Source organism: Haliotis rufescens, unplaced genomic scaffold (genome assembly GCF_023055435.1).
Source record: "Haliotis rufescens isolate VD_foot unplaced genomic scaffold, xgHalRufe1.0.p SCAF_24, whole genome shotgun sequence".
NCBI lineage: Eukaryota > Metazoa > Mollusca > Gastropoda > Lepetellida > Haliotidae > Haliotis > Haliotis rufescens.
In genome coordinates this window covers 5,224,714-5,240,685 of record NW_025963935.1, presented here as the reverse complement: position 1 = coordinate 5,240,685, position 15,972 = coordinate 5,224,714, and the positions used below count along the sequence as shown (strand labels likewise).

Here is a 15,972-nt window from a genome sequence, read left to right as displayed (position 1 = left end):
GAAATTATATTCTTTTGATGATGTCACACCAAAACGGAGAGAGGCAATATCAACAATTCCCTGAGTGTTCTGGTGGAATGCCTGGGATCTGATGAATACATTTCAAGTGCAACACCTCAGTTTTACAATTGACGTTTTAAAAACTTGCCTTATGTAACACCGTTGTGTTTGAAGACTGGTTAAAATTCATGACGTGAATAGAACCTGCAAACTCTCATGTCGTGTTAAGTTTTGTAAGCCACTGTTTACCTACTGAGCTTCTGGAGCAGGTGAATAGAAGTTGTTCAGTCATGACTGCAGCTGCAAATGTTTTTTCTCTCGCACGCTTTACGAGAATTCCTTTCATACCGCGATACACTGTATTGTTTCTCAGTAAGGCAGGTAAATGGGTTTTTTAAAACTTTTTTTTTTCAATATCAGTTCAGTGAGTAAATAAGGGAGTTACTTTGAAGCAATATTAATGATGAGACATAGACTTCCGATAATCGTTATGATGTGACCGCTTAAAGCACCCAGATTTTATTACCAGGAAGGATATTGTGGTAGCCTAGCAATAACTGATCAAGATCACAACTTGGGATGGATAGATACACTTCGTAAATTTCAATCACAGCTCACCAATATCTTCTTTGTTTGTTTTCAAATGTTTGTTCTATCTGGTGACATTGGTATCGCCCAACTCTTGTGGTCAGTCATCCCATTCAATGATTATTGCTATTTGTCATGGTTCAGAAATAGGGGTGTGTGAATTTGTTTTGCAACACTGTGAGGGTAAGCTGTCTCGGCAAAAAGATTTATTTTGTAGTTGATTTAGCAAAGACAGTTGCTACTGAGCTTATGATGAAACACGGGGACTTCAGTCCACAGGCAGAAACATCGATCCAGTTCAAGTATCTATCAGTTGTCATTGCATGACAATAACCATTCTAGATTATACGCCCAAACAGATTAAACTGAGTCGAATTGCGGATATCAGATGTGAAAAGTATATGCATGGATCAATCAAAATAGATGTTCAAGAAGGTCGTGGCTCGAGATAAGCCCCAAGAGACAAGTCTCAAAACTGATATAATTAAGTTTCAGCCGATTATCAGTCATTTATGGTTTCACGGCTTGTGTGCAGTCTTCCATACAATAAATATCAGAAAGCTATGAGTTAAGGGGTATATAAGTGATGATCAATCTAGTGTTGAGAGAAAGTTTTGGTTACACTTTGTGTGTAAACTGCAAAAAGGACGAGCGGAAGTAGCGATCCTTGCGGCACTCCCCATGTCACACTTGTCTGATATTGCATAACCAATAATCACAGACAGACATCCACTCGATAAATACAAAGATAAAGACCAGTGACTTCGACGCCCATCTAAGATTGTAACTACAGTAAACTACGGTTATAACGAACTCAAAGGAAACACTTATTTGTAATTCTTTATAAGTGTAGTGTACAGCAAATATACAGGAAATGGGCGGGACCAAGAAATAGTTTGTTATATTCGTCAGTTCAGTGTAAGCGAGTTCGTTTTAAACGATGTTTACTGTACTTAATTAGTTTTTGAAGATATGTATGCTTACACAAGGAGTGTTTTATTTAGATATTACACATGTATACTGATATAAGTTTCTTCGTCATGTAACGGATAGTTTTTAGGCTGGATAACGCCAGCGGATGAAAGCGATTTTCCATTTGGGTCATTTGAGATAAATATGCCAATACAGTGTTTACAAACAAACATTGCGTTGCCCTTGTCAATTGTCGTCGAGTTCAAGCAGCTTGGCGAGGACACTGGGGTATCAGTTTTGGTATTTGCGCTAGATCTTTAAAACATTTGGCATAAACGTGTCCGAAATAGTAATGGTTCATTTGTTAATTTCTTTTGCAATTTGGACAAATTGGCATCTGCAAAAATTGAAACCGTTTCAACTCAACTCATTTTGTTGGTATGTGGGACATATGACTGCATTTCGTAGCCGGCAATGGCCCGGCAGTTTCTAAACTAACATCTACAGGTGAGTGATCAACTCTGTATGAGCAATAATGTGTTGTGACCCATGTGGAACCCACTTGGCAAAACCCGGCCAGTTGCATCACTTCGACCACCCTGAACCCACTGTGGATCTTGTTGGCGGGGATGTTGTTCAAGCACTGCGCTGTCTGGGCAGACTTCACTATGTACTGGCAGGTGTGGTATAGGTGGGTTATTGCAGCTTTATCATTTAATGGATTGTGTTATCCATGCGAAAAGCCAATCGGATAAACATGGTATCATGATCCATAAACATGCAAATGATGTAACTTAACTATTTCCATGGTGAATACATCGATGCAATGTCTGCTTGTTCAATTGGCTTACTTTCCCAAAACGTTTGAGTAGGGTATTCTTAATGTGTTGGTGATTGTGTAGGTCTGTTGTAATATATGATATATGGACAGGTCACTGCAACACCATAATTTTATGTCATTCAACGACATTACCTCTCAAACATTGATTATTCTAAAGCTAAGAATGACATTACAGGACATATTAAAGATGTTACTACCCTCGTGTATTTCCGTAACAAAGAGCAAAGACCCAATCTCTATGTCAGCTGCGTAAAACAACATCAACTAGTTTTTTTAGAGCGAAATATAAATATTTATTCTTCAATCAAGGTTTCTGAAAAGGGTCTTTGAAGAAAACATTTGTAATTTATGATCTGATGGCAAGGAAGCAATAAATGAACACATGACATACTGATAATTATAGGGGAGTGAGTGAGTTGGGTTTAACGCCGCTTTTAACAGTCTTCCAGTTGCATGGTGCTGACAAACATAGAAACCATCAGTGTCTGGCGAACCCCAGGGACGCAACTCTGCATAACGAATCGCGGCGCCAAAGACGACTGGACGAATCCGATTTCGTTAATAACCTCTTACGACAAGCATAGTTGCCTTTTATGGCAAGTTTGAGTTGCTAAGGACTTATTCTACGCCGGATCTTCAAAGGTCGTACAAAGATATACATGCATAAAAAACCTTACCACTCAACTTGTCAACTCCGGCACAGATAAGTGGCCTGGTGATGTTGTCACACAGGAATGTAACAGCGACGGCTCCAAAGTGATCGGCTGTGACATTCAAGGGCTGGGCTAGGACAGCGTCAGTGACATTGCCCATTGTCTGTTTCTCTAGGAGTGTGTTGGTAATGCGTCCAGTCGTCAGAGTAAATCCAGCTTGTTGAGAACAGTAGTAGTTCTGGATGTCAGCTGTCAGAGTGAGATTAGTGCCAGGTTCCAGGGCGTTGGTGTCCCTGTCGCTGCTGATGTTGCACTGTGGCAGTGCTGGTTGCAATAAATAGACAGATAAAATCAGATATTAGCTTCCTGAGGATCATGCATAAAAATAGAAAGAACGAAATACTTTGACAATGCACATACATATATTGGTTCAAATAACATGAAATGAGATGTAATGTAATCAATATACAAATATGAAACATAATTATCCTTAGTAGTTCGTTATTAGAGATGCTATGTATTGTGCAGATAGACTGGTCATGTTTAACTTGCAGAACAAGATTTCTTCCCCTAGCTTTGGTAGGATTCGAAGATCATTGGTTTGAATCCCAGATAAGTCTCTTGTGATCAGTGGTTTGTCGGTACCACATCCGTGCTCGCAGGTTTCACCCAACTGGTAAGCGGCCAAAACTTGTGTCACTTCAGAAAAGTGTAAAGGCAAACTCGCTGACTCGGACATAACTCATGTTGTACGGTAAAACTGACTTGTGTCCCTTCATGATTTCCTTCCATACCAGGCTGTTACGCAATGATATTACTGGCATATTGTTAAAAGAGGTGTTAAACCAAACTCGCTAACTCAGATCTTTACAGTAAAATGACTTTTCTACCCACTTTTTAGAAGCTTCTGAACACCATTACAAGTTAGAGTCCAACTTCTGTCACATATGAAGTCCAACGTCACATCACCTAATCGGGTGATATCTATGTTGAAGGTTGTGTTAAGGGTTACGTCTGATACAGCACTGACGTTGTGTTTCATGATCAATGCTTCAGTCACAGCACCAGTAGTCAGATCAAAGCCCGCCTCCCGAGAACAGTAGTCGCGTGTGATGTCCACTGTTAAAGTCAGCTGTGCTCCAGGTTGTAGGGAGTCAGTGTCCTCGTCACTGCTGATGCCACACTGTGGGATCCCTGGTGGCAGAATTATGTGAAGAAAATGATTTAACAACACAACACTGACATGTTTGTGAAAGGGAGTGGGTCGTATAATAACAGCATCCATTGATCACTTATGCAATCACTAAAGGCTGGTGTAACACAATTATTATTCCCAACATACATGTAAGACATATGAGAAACGAAAACACACTAATATCCATACTTCCGAAAAACAATATGATGAAATAATAGTCAAGGTGTAATGACGATAAATGTGTGTAAAAATTAATTTCGGGCGTGAACATCAGTGTCTTGTGTCTTCACAATGTTGAGCGATGCTGTTGGTTAATTTGGATATGGCTGTCCTTGGTACTGCGCGCCGCAGATTTTCTACAAACGCAGGTGCTGCGTCTCTCTGCCAAAGAACATCCTGAAAATGCTCTTTTGGGGACATGTCATCCAAATATCCGTATGCTGTCTCTTGGGGTCAATCGGAGACGACCTGGGCACAATGTGGTCTGATAATTCAAATTTTCTGCCGATAATTCCCACGAATGTATCAACGACAGGACGCAAAATTTTGTTGGCCAGTCAAATGTCCATTAACAATTTTGTAACCAAATCAGTTTGCCTGTAATGTGTGATACCGCCCTACATCATGACACTACCACAGAGAGACGGGAATGTTGACGGAAGATGATGATATTCGCCTTCCTGTCATTGTACGGAATTATATATTTATAACAAGAGCAGATTTGAATCTATTGCGTAGTGTTATTAATGTGACAAGACGATGTTTCTAGGTGTCGCATTGACGGCCGTTTGATAGTACATGTCCTTCATGCGAGCAAAACACTTTTTGATTTGCCAAATATTTTTGATAATAATGACATATACTTTGAATATTTTAAGAGCCTGGTAGCTCAATTGCATTAGTGATTGTGTGTTCCCCTTTTAGCTCACACGCTTTGGCTTCTGTGTGCACGTGCATCACACCCTCTTCATGCATGATGTGAAATTTACTTGTGATTAGATGATGCGTTCAGATGCATCGCCCACGGTAATGTGAATATGCACATCAATGATACCTACATTCCAGTCATTCCTTCCCTATATTTATGATTGTAAGTAATTGATGACCTTAAGCAACAAGGGTAAGCCTGTATGTTTCCTAAGTCTTAAGGTACATATAGTTCCGTGGTTGTTAATTACTTCATCTTGGGTAATAAAGACACCAGTCCCATCAAGACCTGAATTAACAGGTCATTGTAGTCTGAATTAATACTTTAGAGATTATAACATGGCCACATTTGTCCTTTTGCATTATCTTTTATATTGCTTGACTCATCTCAGTGATTAGGGCTCATGATATCCATTAATTCACAAATATTTTCTAGACTTCCATGACGTTATACTCACCAGCTACTATCAGCGGACACACATCGACACCGATGGCACCCACTACATTCGCATCCACGATCTTCCAGGTACCAGCATCTGCCGCCCCAACACTGTGTATAGTGAGTGTAGAGTGTGTGTCGTTTATAGTTGCCCTGTATCCAGCCACAGGGCTACAGCTGGGGTTGCAGGTGACGACATATCGGTTATCAGATGGTCGTGCCCATATAAAGGCTGTGTAGTTGCTTCTGTCACCTACTATTGTGTATTCTGATCCAAGAAGAGCCACTCCTCCAGGGCAGTCTGTGTCCATCAGAGCTGTAACTTAGAAGAGAGTTTTACTGTTATTACTACTATTAGTACTGTTACTGATGTTGCCGGGGCTACTGTTAATCTCACAATATATACATCGCATATACCATGGGGTTCAGGAATAAAAAAGGTTGTCAGGCGCACAGTGACTTGGTTGATAGCGTGTCATCGTTTCCCGATAACATGGATCGTTGTACACAATAACGGTCACTGGATTGTCTGGTAAATTTATCTATTGGAGTGTGGCGTTAAAGAAAGAAAGAAGGAAACAAACAGACCTCACACATAAAACAGCTACTTATCAAAACGAGCGAGTGAGTGAGTAAAAATTTGACATCGAATCGGCAATATTACAGCCATATCGCGATGAGAACAAGTTAGTTATAGTTAAATACCTGTAGACAAAGGAGAGTGAAAGAGTAGCTACCCTTTCGTGGACAATAATAATAATCAGTTCAAGAAAACAATGAATGTCAACACAAAAACACATCGTAATAAATATTATGAACTTTGAAATGACAAAATACCTGTAGTCATCTTAAATACAGTGGTTGAATATAAAATAGCAATAATGTGCAAGCAATACGCTTGTAAAATATAACAAACTTGTGAGAACACATATGAAATCGTCAACTTTAGCCTCAATGTTGTTGGGTAGATGATGCATTTTGTATGTATTTGAACGTGGATTTGGACATATACTGTTGTCCATCCTCGGCGTTTAAAGCAGCGATCTGTGATGGAGGTTTCTGTTGGCATTGCAGTGGTATGTTTTACTGTTCCATCTACCTCATTCGCCAACTGACCGCCTCCGTGGTCTAGTGGTAGAGCGTCTGCCAGGAGAGAGGAAGGTCCGGGGTTCGATCCCAGGCCGCGTCATACCAAAATACGTTAAAAAGATGTACTTGTTGTTACCATTGTTGTTACCCTAAAACAGGGACTGGTTGGCTCGGAGTCTGTATACTGTGTCTGAATGGGGTAATCATTTTAAACTGCGGCATGGTATCGAGCACTATAAATCGGCATCAGTCGGGACTAGTACAATAAGGCCACACACATGCGTGCATGCACGGCGCTGCATCAACGGCTAAGAGACGAACTATGTATAGAACATATACGTAAATGAGATTCATGTGTCAAAGTTTATAACGAGATGCTAGCATCATATTTACAATACAGACGTACAATCACTTCAAACGCAGTAACTTCTCCGCACAAGGATTCCCTCTGCTGGAAAACATGCAAGTTTCACAACAGCATTCTTCATTACACAGACATACAGGTTAAATACAAAACACGTGCGGGTTCTTTAATGTCACAGTCGGCTTTTTTCAAATTGCGTGAGTGTGTTCAAATATTACATCGCATCGGCAATATTTCAGCCATATTGCAAAGTAAAAAAAAAAGATAGCCATTTTTTAAAAATAGACATTGAATGATAATAGTTTCCCTTGTGAGAGAAAAGTCAATATCCAAGGCATATCATAGTAGATTAGTAAGGGTGTGCAAATTTTCCTTAAATACTTTGGCATTTCATTTATCATGTTTTTCTTAACAAAAAGTAAATTATCAGCTAATTATGAATATTATTAATACCAATTATTTTATCGAGAACTGAGCAATAACAGCCACATGTGGTATCTACAAGGGCTTCTAATGGAATGGAATGGAAAACTCCAGAGTGAGTGAGTGAATGTTGTTTCATGTTAATCTTCTTTCAATCATTCATATTTTCGAATCAGAGACTTGCACCGAGTTTGCTACCGTGCTTTTACAAAACTACTGCTCATGCGGTATTCAACTTACCCACCATATGATCATTGTGAAGGAATACGTATAAACTGTGCTTACCATGGGTAAAACACACCGCAAGGTTAAGCAGAACCAGAATTAGATTTCTTCTATGCATCATTGTCATTGAAACATCCACTGAAAAATAAAATGAGTGAGTGAGTTCGGTTGAACGTGTTTCAACTATATGACGGCGTGAGATGTAGGTATTATGCATTTACCACTTTTGGAGAAACTCACGACCACAAGTATGACGCTGACAAATCTGAGAGCTTAATCAGGGTGAACCGGGATTCCAACCTATGAATGTTTGTCTGTGAAAGCAACTTGAGTCTGTGGACAAGTGGCCGACTGGTAAACAACATGGTTACACTGGATTTAAAGCCAAGATGTTATTTAACAAATAACCACCTTTTTCGTCTCCATGCAAATTAACGAAATAGACATTTAAAAAATAAATGGCTTATCTATTGTTTGATCGTTCGAAAATAACCATGAATTGTTTTTTGCACATCAGATGTGTATAATCTCACGTGCATCCTCGTTTGCTCCAAACTCAAACATTAAACTACCTTCGACAAGCCTCGAATATTGTACATAAATCAACTCCTCTTGATATATTTGACTTTTTATGACACTCGGGTGACAAATGCGCTGACAACGACAGACTGTGATATTGCATTACAAATACATTGACAATGACAGGCTGTGATATTGCATTACAAATACGTTGACAATGACATGCTGTGACATTCGCGAATGACTGTGCAGAGTTGCGTCCCTTGGTCACAACAGAAACCTATGATCGTGGGTTCGAATCCCGGTCCACCTACCCCCCCCCCCCCCCCTCCGATTATGTTTCTAGGTAGGTTTGTTAGCACCATACCAATGCTCGTTGGTTTCACCGAAGTGGTAAACGTCTAAGACCTGCATCACTTCGGGCTTTCCTCCCACATTAAGCTGACACGCTTAGTGTTAAAAGTGGCATAAAACCCAAATCATTCACTCATGTCAACTTCATCAGTTTAGAAAAGACTGAATTTCAGAGTGTCTTCTTGCAAATGCAATAATGCCAGGTGGAGATATGGACATGTATTCTGCTCTTGTGCTATTCAGGAACAATTTCCAGTTTAGTTGAGCCAGCTCTTGTCAAGTACACCACGATAAACAAAGCATTTCGTGCCCTCACATAAACAGCCTTATCCACGTTGTTTTTCAATTTCAATTCAACTTGACTTCAATCCCTAGTGCCCGCAATGCCCCAGCTTTGTTATCGCTGCCCTGTTGAAGGTCTGATGGCTACACTCTCCTCGACGTTAGAGGTAAAAACTCTACTATACAGGTGTGATTTGAGTTTAGAGAAGTGACAAAAGTCAGCGGTGGTGAATGTGGTGGAAACGCAAAGACACAATTTGCTACTGAAACCATTGCCACGTATATGCACATGCACATTGTTCTTTACCAGTAGAGCATATTATGAACGGAGCTCTCCTTGGCGTTTTTCTTTGACTTTATTATCTGACGTAGTATTCCATGTTGCTAGTTTTTGCTCGTCAGTTGTCAAATGACATCACCAGCTTATACACATTTTTGGTGGGATTGGGGCCACATATCTCCACTTCTTGCTCGTGATATACACATGTCTTATTCTTGATCACAATTCGCATGAAAAAGGTCATAAAGTCCCTGGATTTGTTTCGTTGGGTCACCTTCTAATCTAGTGTCAACATGTCGGACACCTTGCAAACCGTTCCCTACAGTGGAATGTATCAGATCCCAGCAGTGTCATTGATACGTTGAATAGTAACATGTCGATTTAGCCATAACATGTGGTGGAGTGAGATTTGGCATGACGTCAATTTGGCGGATCCCCAGAACGAAGTCATCTTCTTTGCTGTTCTGCTTTTCTTCAGCTGTAGCCCATTCAACTTTTCAGTATGTTGGACAGTCATCCCCATGCATGCTTTCGTATATCTCTGGCGCGGTCGGGTAGCCAAGTGGTTAAAGCGTTCGCTCGTCACGCCGAAGACCCGGGTTCGATTCCCAACGTTGGTACTATGTGTGAAGCTGATTTCTGGTGTCCCCCGCCGTGATATTGCTGGAATATTACCAAAAGCGGCGTAAAACCATACTCACTCGCTCTTATATCTCCATATCTTCTTTGGTGAAATGCCCTATTTGGGCAGGTACACAATCACAGCTCATTTCTCAGATTTTTCTGTTTCCGAACTTTCTCTCACTGTCAACTTCTCCAGCTGACTTGTTGAAACCAGGTGTGGTGATCAGTGAAACCTTGTGTTTTGACATCCAATTGCTGAAAACTTACACTACAAAAAGAAATATCTGAAAGCCAACGGACTTTTCAATTTACCCTAGCGCCATGTAGGTTCTTTTGGAAATGAATTATTAGCTAATTAATTAGAATTTGTGTATGTTCATTTCGTGAGTTTCATAACTACACTTATGGTTTATTTGTTTGTTGTTTAACTCCGCACATAGCAATATTTCAGCTATTTGAGGACGGTCTGTAAATAATTGAGTCTGGACCATCCAGTGATTGATATTACTATCGATCCACGCAACTGGGATACGATGAAATGCCTCAACCAATCAGCGAGCCTGACCACCCGATCCCGTTATTCGCCTTTTACGAATATCATAGTTCCCTTTTAAGCATGGGTTGCTGAAGACCTACTCTACCCCGGATCTTCACTAGTGAGCATATTCTTTTTAAATTTTCCCTCTTTATTCATCTCAGCAGGTCGACATATATATATATACATGTCATGTCTATACAATTGTGGTACATTGTTTTTAAAAAATGTCATTTTTTCCATACAATTAAAAGTGTATCACTATGCAATTTTTAACAAAGTGTGGAAGGAAGACCAAAATCTAAAAAAGTTTGCATAGTTTCAATTTGTGAATGACATTACCTTTGTAGCATTGTAATAACTTTTAATCTCATGCTGTATGTGCTCAAAATGTGGCCTTAATCCTTTCCTGAATTGTCTGCATATTATTAAAAGTACAATTTTCAATGGGTTGTGTTTGCCTTGAAATCCAAACAAAACATTTTCTCTGTTTAAATCAATGGTTCCTTCCACAGCAGATTTTAGCCAGATATACAGCCTATACAGTGAGCATTTTGCTCTTAGTGACTGCTTTCTTACTTGTAGAGTTAGCTAAGTGCTGATAACCTTACCTTCTCAAATTCAGAAACTTGTGTGACTGATGCCCGTCGAAGGTGTTTATGAACATATTATATTGATCAAACATATTTGTATATTAGATAAAAATAAATAACTCACAAATTGTGTACTCCAACATCAACCATCCGACATCTCTACACTGTGGTCCACCTCATGAGGAAGTGCAGTCTACAGGGACAAGCTAGCATAAAATAACTCCTTGTGTGACTTTCACTGTTATCTGTAAATAAGTGACCCTTCGGTCCTGTACAAACGTGGTGTGATGCTCATGTTATCAGAGTGAGTGAGTGAGTGAGTGAGTGAGTAAGTGAGTGAGTGAGTTAAGTGAAAGAGAATAGTTTGGTTCTGTGACAATACAATGCTGGATAATAATGTGGCGAGATGTCATCTGATTTTGGCGTCACTATTTGACAGATTGACGCTGAGGGTCATGGACAGAAATGTGTATAGCAAGCTAATGAGGACAATAAACAAGGCCTCTTCAAGAATAGTTGTGTGGCTACACTCATGTCACCAGAAGGGACAAGAGCCAACTACTCAGTACGCATTTCTGGTGTCAAGTGAAAAATAGTTGTGTCGATCGGGAGTAGATTGCCCGATTTGGAGTAGAGCAGGCCTTGCGGATTGCAGTTGCACAGTGCTTCTGACGACCACCTGATGCAAAACATGGTCCCGTGGTACGTGACGTGATAAAACGCTCTTTACTAAACTTGTATTATTAGTCAACAGGTTTTCTCTTCACGGGTGAGTTATAAATAGAGGTTATAATATTCTGCATTTGGAATAAACATTGTATCTTTTATCCTTGCCGAGCTAAATACACAGTGTTTATTCCTAATATACAGGACATTTACCATCGCCTAACACACAAGCTTTGATAACCTCTTTCTCATATTATGTCATTCTTCAATTCTGTCCTCGAAATCTCTCTTCCCATCTCTCACAAACATTACCCAAACATTGAAAGTGTTCCCGGTGAGTGAGTGAGTTGGGTTTAACGCCGCTTTTAACAGTATTCAAGTTATATCACGTCAGCTTAATGTGGAAGGAAAGCCCGAAATGATCCATGTCTCAAGACGTTCACCACTTCGGTGAAACCCATGAGCACGGGTATGGTGATGACAAACCTAGAAACATATTCGGGGTGAACCTGGATTCGTACCCACGATCATAGGTTTCTGGCGCGCCCAAGGTCGAAAGTGTTCCTGGAATGTGCGCAATACTATATATTACGTGAGAAGGTTAGCCACGTGTCCGTCAGACAGCGACGACAATCAATGTAGTTCCATTTGGAACCTCTTTCTTTTACAGTAGCGTAACAACAAAAAGGCAAATCAACAATTGCCTTCACAAATTGTTTCTCTTTTCCTTTCGTGACAGTCCACTGGTCAGAATAACTGGCCTTCATCAAAGGGAAGTTGATCCAACCCTAGTCTATGAAATTCCACGTTTGTTTAGAGTCTGCCTGTCCTGTCATAACGTTACGAAGTGCAGTCAGATGAACACACATCAACTAAACGAAACAAGGTAACAATTCCTACATATTTCGGCGAAATCCTACTGTGTTAGTGTGGGAGAAATGTTCCAATCCACAGGGGTCTGCAAGCAGAGGTATTGAAATGGATCCTGCTGCTGGTGCTAGGCTAGTGTCCTCGCCCAATTGTTTCACAATTTATATCTCCAAAGTTCCCAAAACGTGTAACATACCACAGATACGTCACAGTAATACACTGATATTCAGGATATTAGACTCTTTCTTTGATAATGACAGAAAATTATTCCAGTAGTTTATCCGGATTCCTGATGGTTAATTGTGATTCGATCGGCGAAAGTTCCTACTTGCCCTTTGATATTTTCATTACTATCCGCACATGAAGCCAATGGATATCGCTTTTATTCGCTGGCTTTATCAGCTGCATTCTTAATTTTGTTTTGCTTTCATGTTATGTTTCGTCCGACTCTCTGAAGATGAATTTTGACATGAATAGCACAAAAAAACCAATGTACGTCCCCCCCAAAAAAATGTGTATATAGATGACTGTCTACAAAAAACAGGGGACCTGATGAAATGATAGTGAAGGTGTAATGAGGCTAAATGTCAAAAAAGAAATTCGGGCGTGTAGATCAATATCTGGCGTGTCCACCATGTTGGGCGGTACTTGCACGACACCTTGATGGCATACTGTTGATGAACTTGCGTACGGTCGTCCTTGGTATTGTCCTCCATTCCGCCTGAAGAGCTACCCAAAGCTGGGCCACGTTGATAGGTGCTTGGTCTCTGTACTTTAGTCCCGACTTGAGAACATTCCACAGATGCTCTATCCCAGGGGACTAAGCTGGCAAGTCCAATGACCGAATGCCTTCTAGTCGTAGATAATCGGTGACGAACTGTGCACGATCTTGGAGTTCTGACGAAAATTCTTGAGAAAAGGACAATGACAGGTTACGTTGCAAAATGTCTTATATTGTATTTTAAACAGTATTATCGCCTTGTTGTCAACACCGTATCCATGTTATCCCACTCATAAATGTAATTGTTGTTACTGTTAATCCTCCACCTACTATATATATTCTGTACTTAGTCCCTCATTCAGTCTTGCTTGACAACGGTATAAGGATCTATACCAAAACGTCGCTTTTTACAGGATTGTTATCCATAAAAATTTGTCTACCTTGCAAAATGTCGTCAACATGCTGGTGGCCAGTCAAATGTCCAGTTCCCAAAAAACACAAATCTGTTCGTTTATCATATGTGACACCGCCCCAAACCATGACACAACCACCCCGTACTGATCATACTACTACTTCCAAAAAAGCGTGTTCTTCTATCTGAGTCGGAACCACTTGCGCGCAGCCCGTCCCTGCTTTTGCCTAGTCCACCCCAATCCATGCCGCCTATGGTATGCTTTCAGGCGGCCTCACCTCACCTCAAATCAGCTCACCTCACCTCACCTCACCTCACCTCACCTCAACTCTCTTGTACCAATAATTCGAAATTTCATTGTGCTTAGATGTTGTGTTTAGATGCAACGCCACGGTTGTGAAAATGTACACCTTAACCATAGCTACATTTAAATCATGAGTTGCTTTATTTTTGTACTATACAGGAAATATGCCCTGTCTGTTGGACAAAGGCTTGAAGAAGCAATGAGAAGGAGTGTCTCGTCTTCAAGAAGAAAACATCAGCTTTATTCTTTTGAGTTAATTTAAGACACTTCTTTGTCAAGCCTCGACTCAAGACATTGAAGCATGGGCCGATGAGCTCAGTCGTATTCTAAAGCAGGGGAAGTAACTCCTGTGGGCTTACGAAAGTCATGTTGGGCATGTGCAGGGATGAGGTGCAAACTCACAGAATTAGATCAAGAAGAGCGTGAGGTAGTTGGTCCCGTGGATCACCAGCTTTTGATTTCCACATATCGAGTCAAACCCTTTCCTGGTGCCCCGTTCGTGGCATTGGATCAATACAGCGGAATCGGCGAAGAAATAATTGTTTTTTTCAAGGAGAATAGTCGAAGTGATGACCCTACTTACAAAGATTAGCTTGTAAAATACTGTGGTGACAAGACCATATACTTGTTCAAATAGGCTTCTGAATGGACCGGGTGGTCAGACTCACTGATTTGGTTGATTGTGTGTGATCATATCCCGACAGGCGTCGGACGTTCCTCATACTGTCAATCCCTAGTTTGACAGGCCTTCGTCACATAGTTATGACAATTTTAAGCATGGCGGTAAACAATAAACATACAAACAATGCCCTGTAAGGGGCAATGGGTCCTACAGTCATGAAAGGCGCCGCGATTGGCTGTGCTGCTTTGTGTCCCTTACCATGATCCAAAGATGGCAATGGATTCCAGATCCTCTCAGATTATGGTTTTTCATTGGTCAGCGTCATATGTGTGATCTATGTTGACCGAGAGATAACATCGCTATATTAAGGTCGAGATTTTTTATTGAGGTTGAATATACTTTTTCAAGCAGATGATTGTTGGTGTATGTTTTTACACAAAATAATGAGCTTTGTGGTTTTGTTTCGTTTGCCCCATGCTCTCGCGTTCTCGTTTCGTGTTATTGCTTTTTAGCATCCGAAATGGAATTCAATAACGCAATGTCCCCTCCCAGCCACAATTATGATCATTGGTTTCAGGAAAGAACTTCCACATGAAGGTGAATGCATTCATAAAGTTTAAGTACATTTCAAAGCCCGTTAGCTTCCTAGATAGAAATAATATTTTGCAATAGTTTTTCCTCATATCAATTTCACCCTAGACATGCGGCATATCAATACATATTTGTGATGCCCTTACTCATTTACAGCAGGTGCGCTCCCCAAAAACCTGCTCATTGAAACTCCTTGATAACTGTAGAGCTCACATGTACTTCAAACCTGTCAGAACAGGCTACCAGCAGCTTAATGCTGGTAGTTAGGGGTGGGTGCTTGTAAGAGACGACTAACGGGATCAGGTGGTCAGGCTCGCTGACTTGGTAGCTGCATGCAGATTATGTTTTCACTCTCTGATTATTTAAAGATTTGATATAGTTGGAATCCGGTGTTAACAAACGAACATACATGTAGCCGCACCATGCCCCCTGTTTAATACACCTGGAATATTGCCGAATGCAGTGTGAACAAACGAATACAGCCAGGCTATCCCCTCCTTGATAGAGGTGGAATATTACTGACAGCTGTGTTAACAAACAGACACAACTGCACCTTGTCCCTTTGTGATGCTTGATCAAACAAAACATATCTAGTTCACATCACCCTCGATTATCCAGTGTAATATGCCCCCTTTCAGTTATAATTAAAGACACGGCCACATTCGGTACTACAGCTTCCTTATGAGCCCCAAAATACGAAAGCCTAATGGTGCCACTTTGGTGCCAGTTCTTTTTTTGGTTATAATCAAAATTTCTTGTTATTTCAAATATTTTCTCTCGGTACTTCGATTGGTTTCTCGTAACTGCAATTAGTTTTTCGTTATTTCAGTTTTATCTCAAGAACGCGAAATTTCTATTTAAAAATCAACAACTTGATTGGGATTTCGCACGACGAGGCTTTCGTACCAAATAGCCTTCCAAGTAAATACCAAGTGATGGTTGA

The 15,972-nt window shown here is 40.5% G+C and overlaps 1 protein-coding gene across 3 annotated transcripts in view; it reads right to left on the bottom strand.

Moving 5' to 3' along the window:
- LOC124127560 overlaps positions 1 to 11,319 on the bottom strand; it is a 52,191-nt gene extending 40,872 nt beyond the window's left edge. Inside the window, exons 1-5 of one of the 3 annotated variants that reach the window (XM_048402059.1) lie at positions 10,968 to 11,300; positions 7,717 to 7,794; positions 5,575 to 5,877; positions 3,889 to 4,188; positions 3,019 to 3,318 (exon numbers count right to left, since the gene is read on the bottom strand). In XM_048402059.1, the coding sequence (XP_048258016.1) occupies positions 3,019 to 3,318; positions 3,889 to 4,188; positions 5,575 to 5,877; positions 7,717 to 7,794; positions 10,968 to 10,986 (1,000 nt within the window). In that variant the 5' untranslated portion in view covers positions 10,987 to 11,300. Of the gene's footprint in view, positions 1 to 3,018; positions 3,319 to 3,888; positions 4,189 to 5,574; positions 5,878 to 7,716; positions 7,795 to 10,967 lie in introns of all 3 variants that reach the window. The other 2 variants (XM_048402060.1, XM_048402058.1) reach the window with 2 other exon arrangements.
- Between the last annotated feature and the right edge of the window lie 4,653 nt (positions 11,320 to 15,972).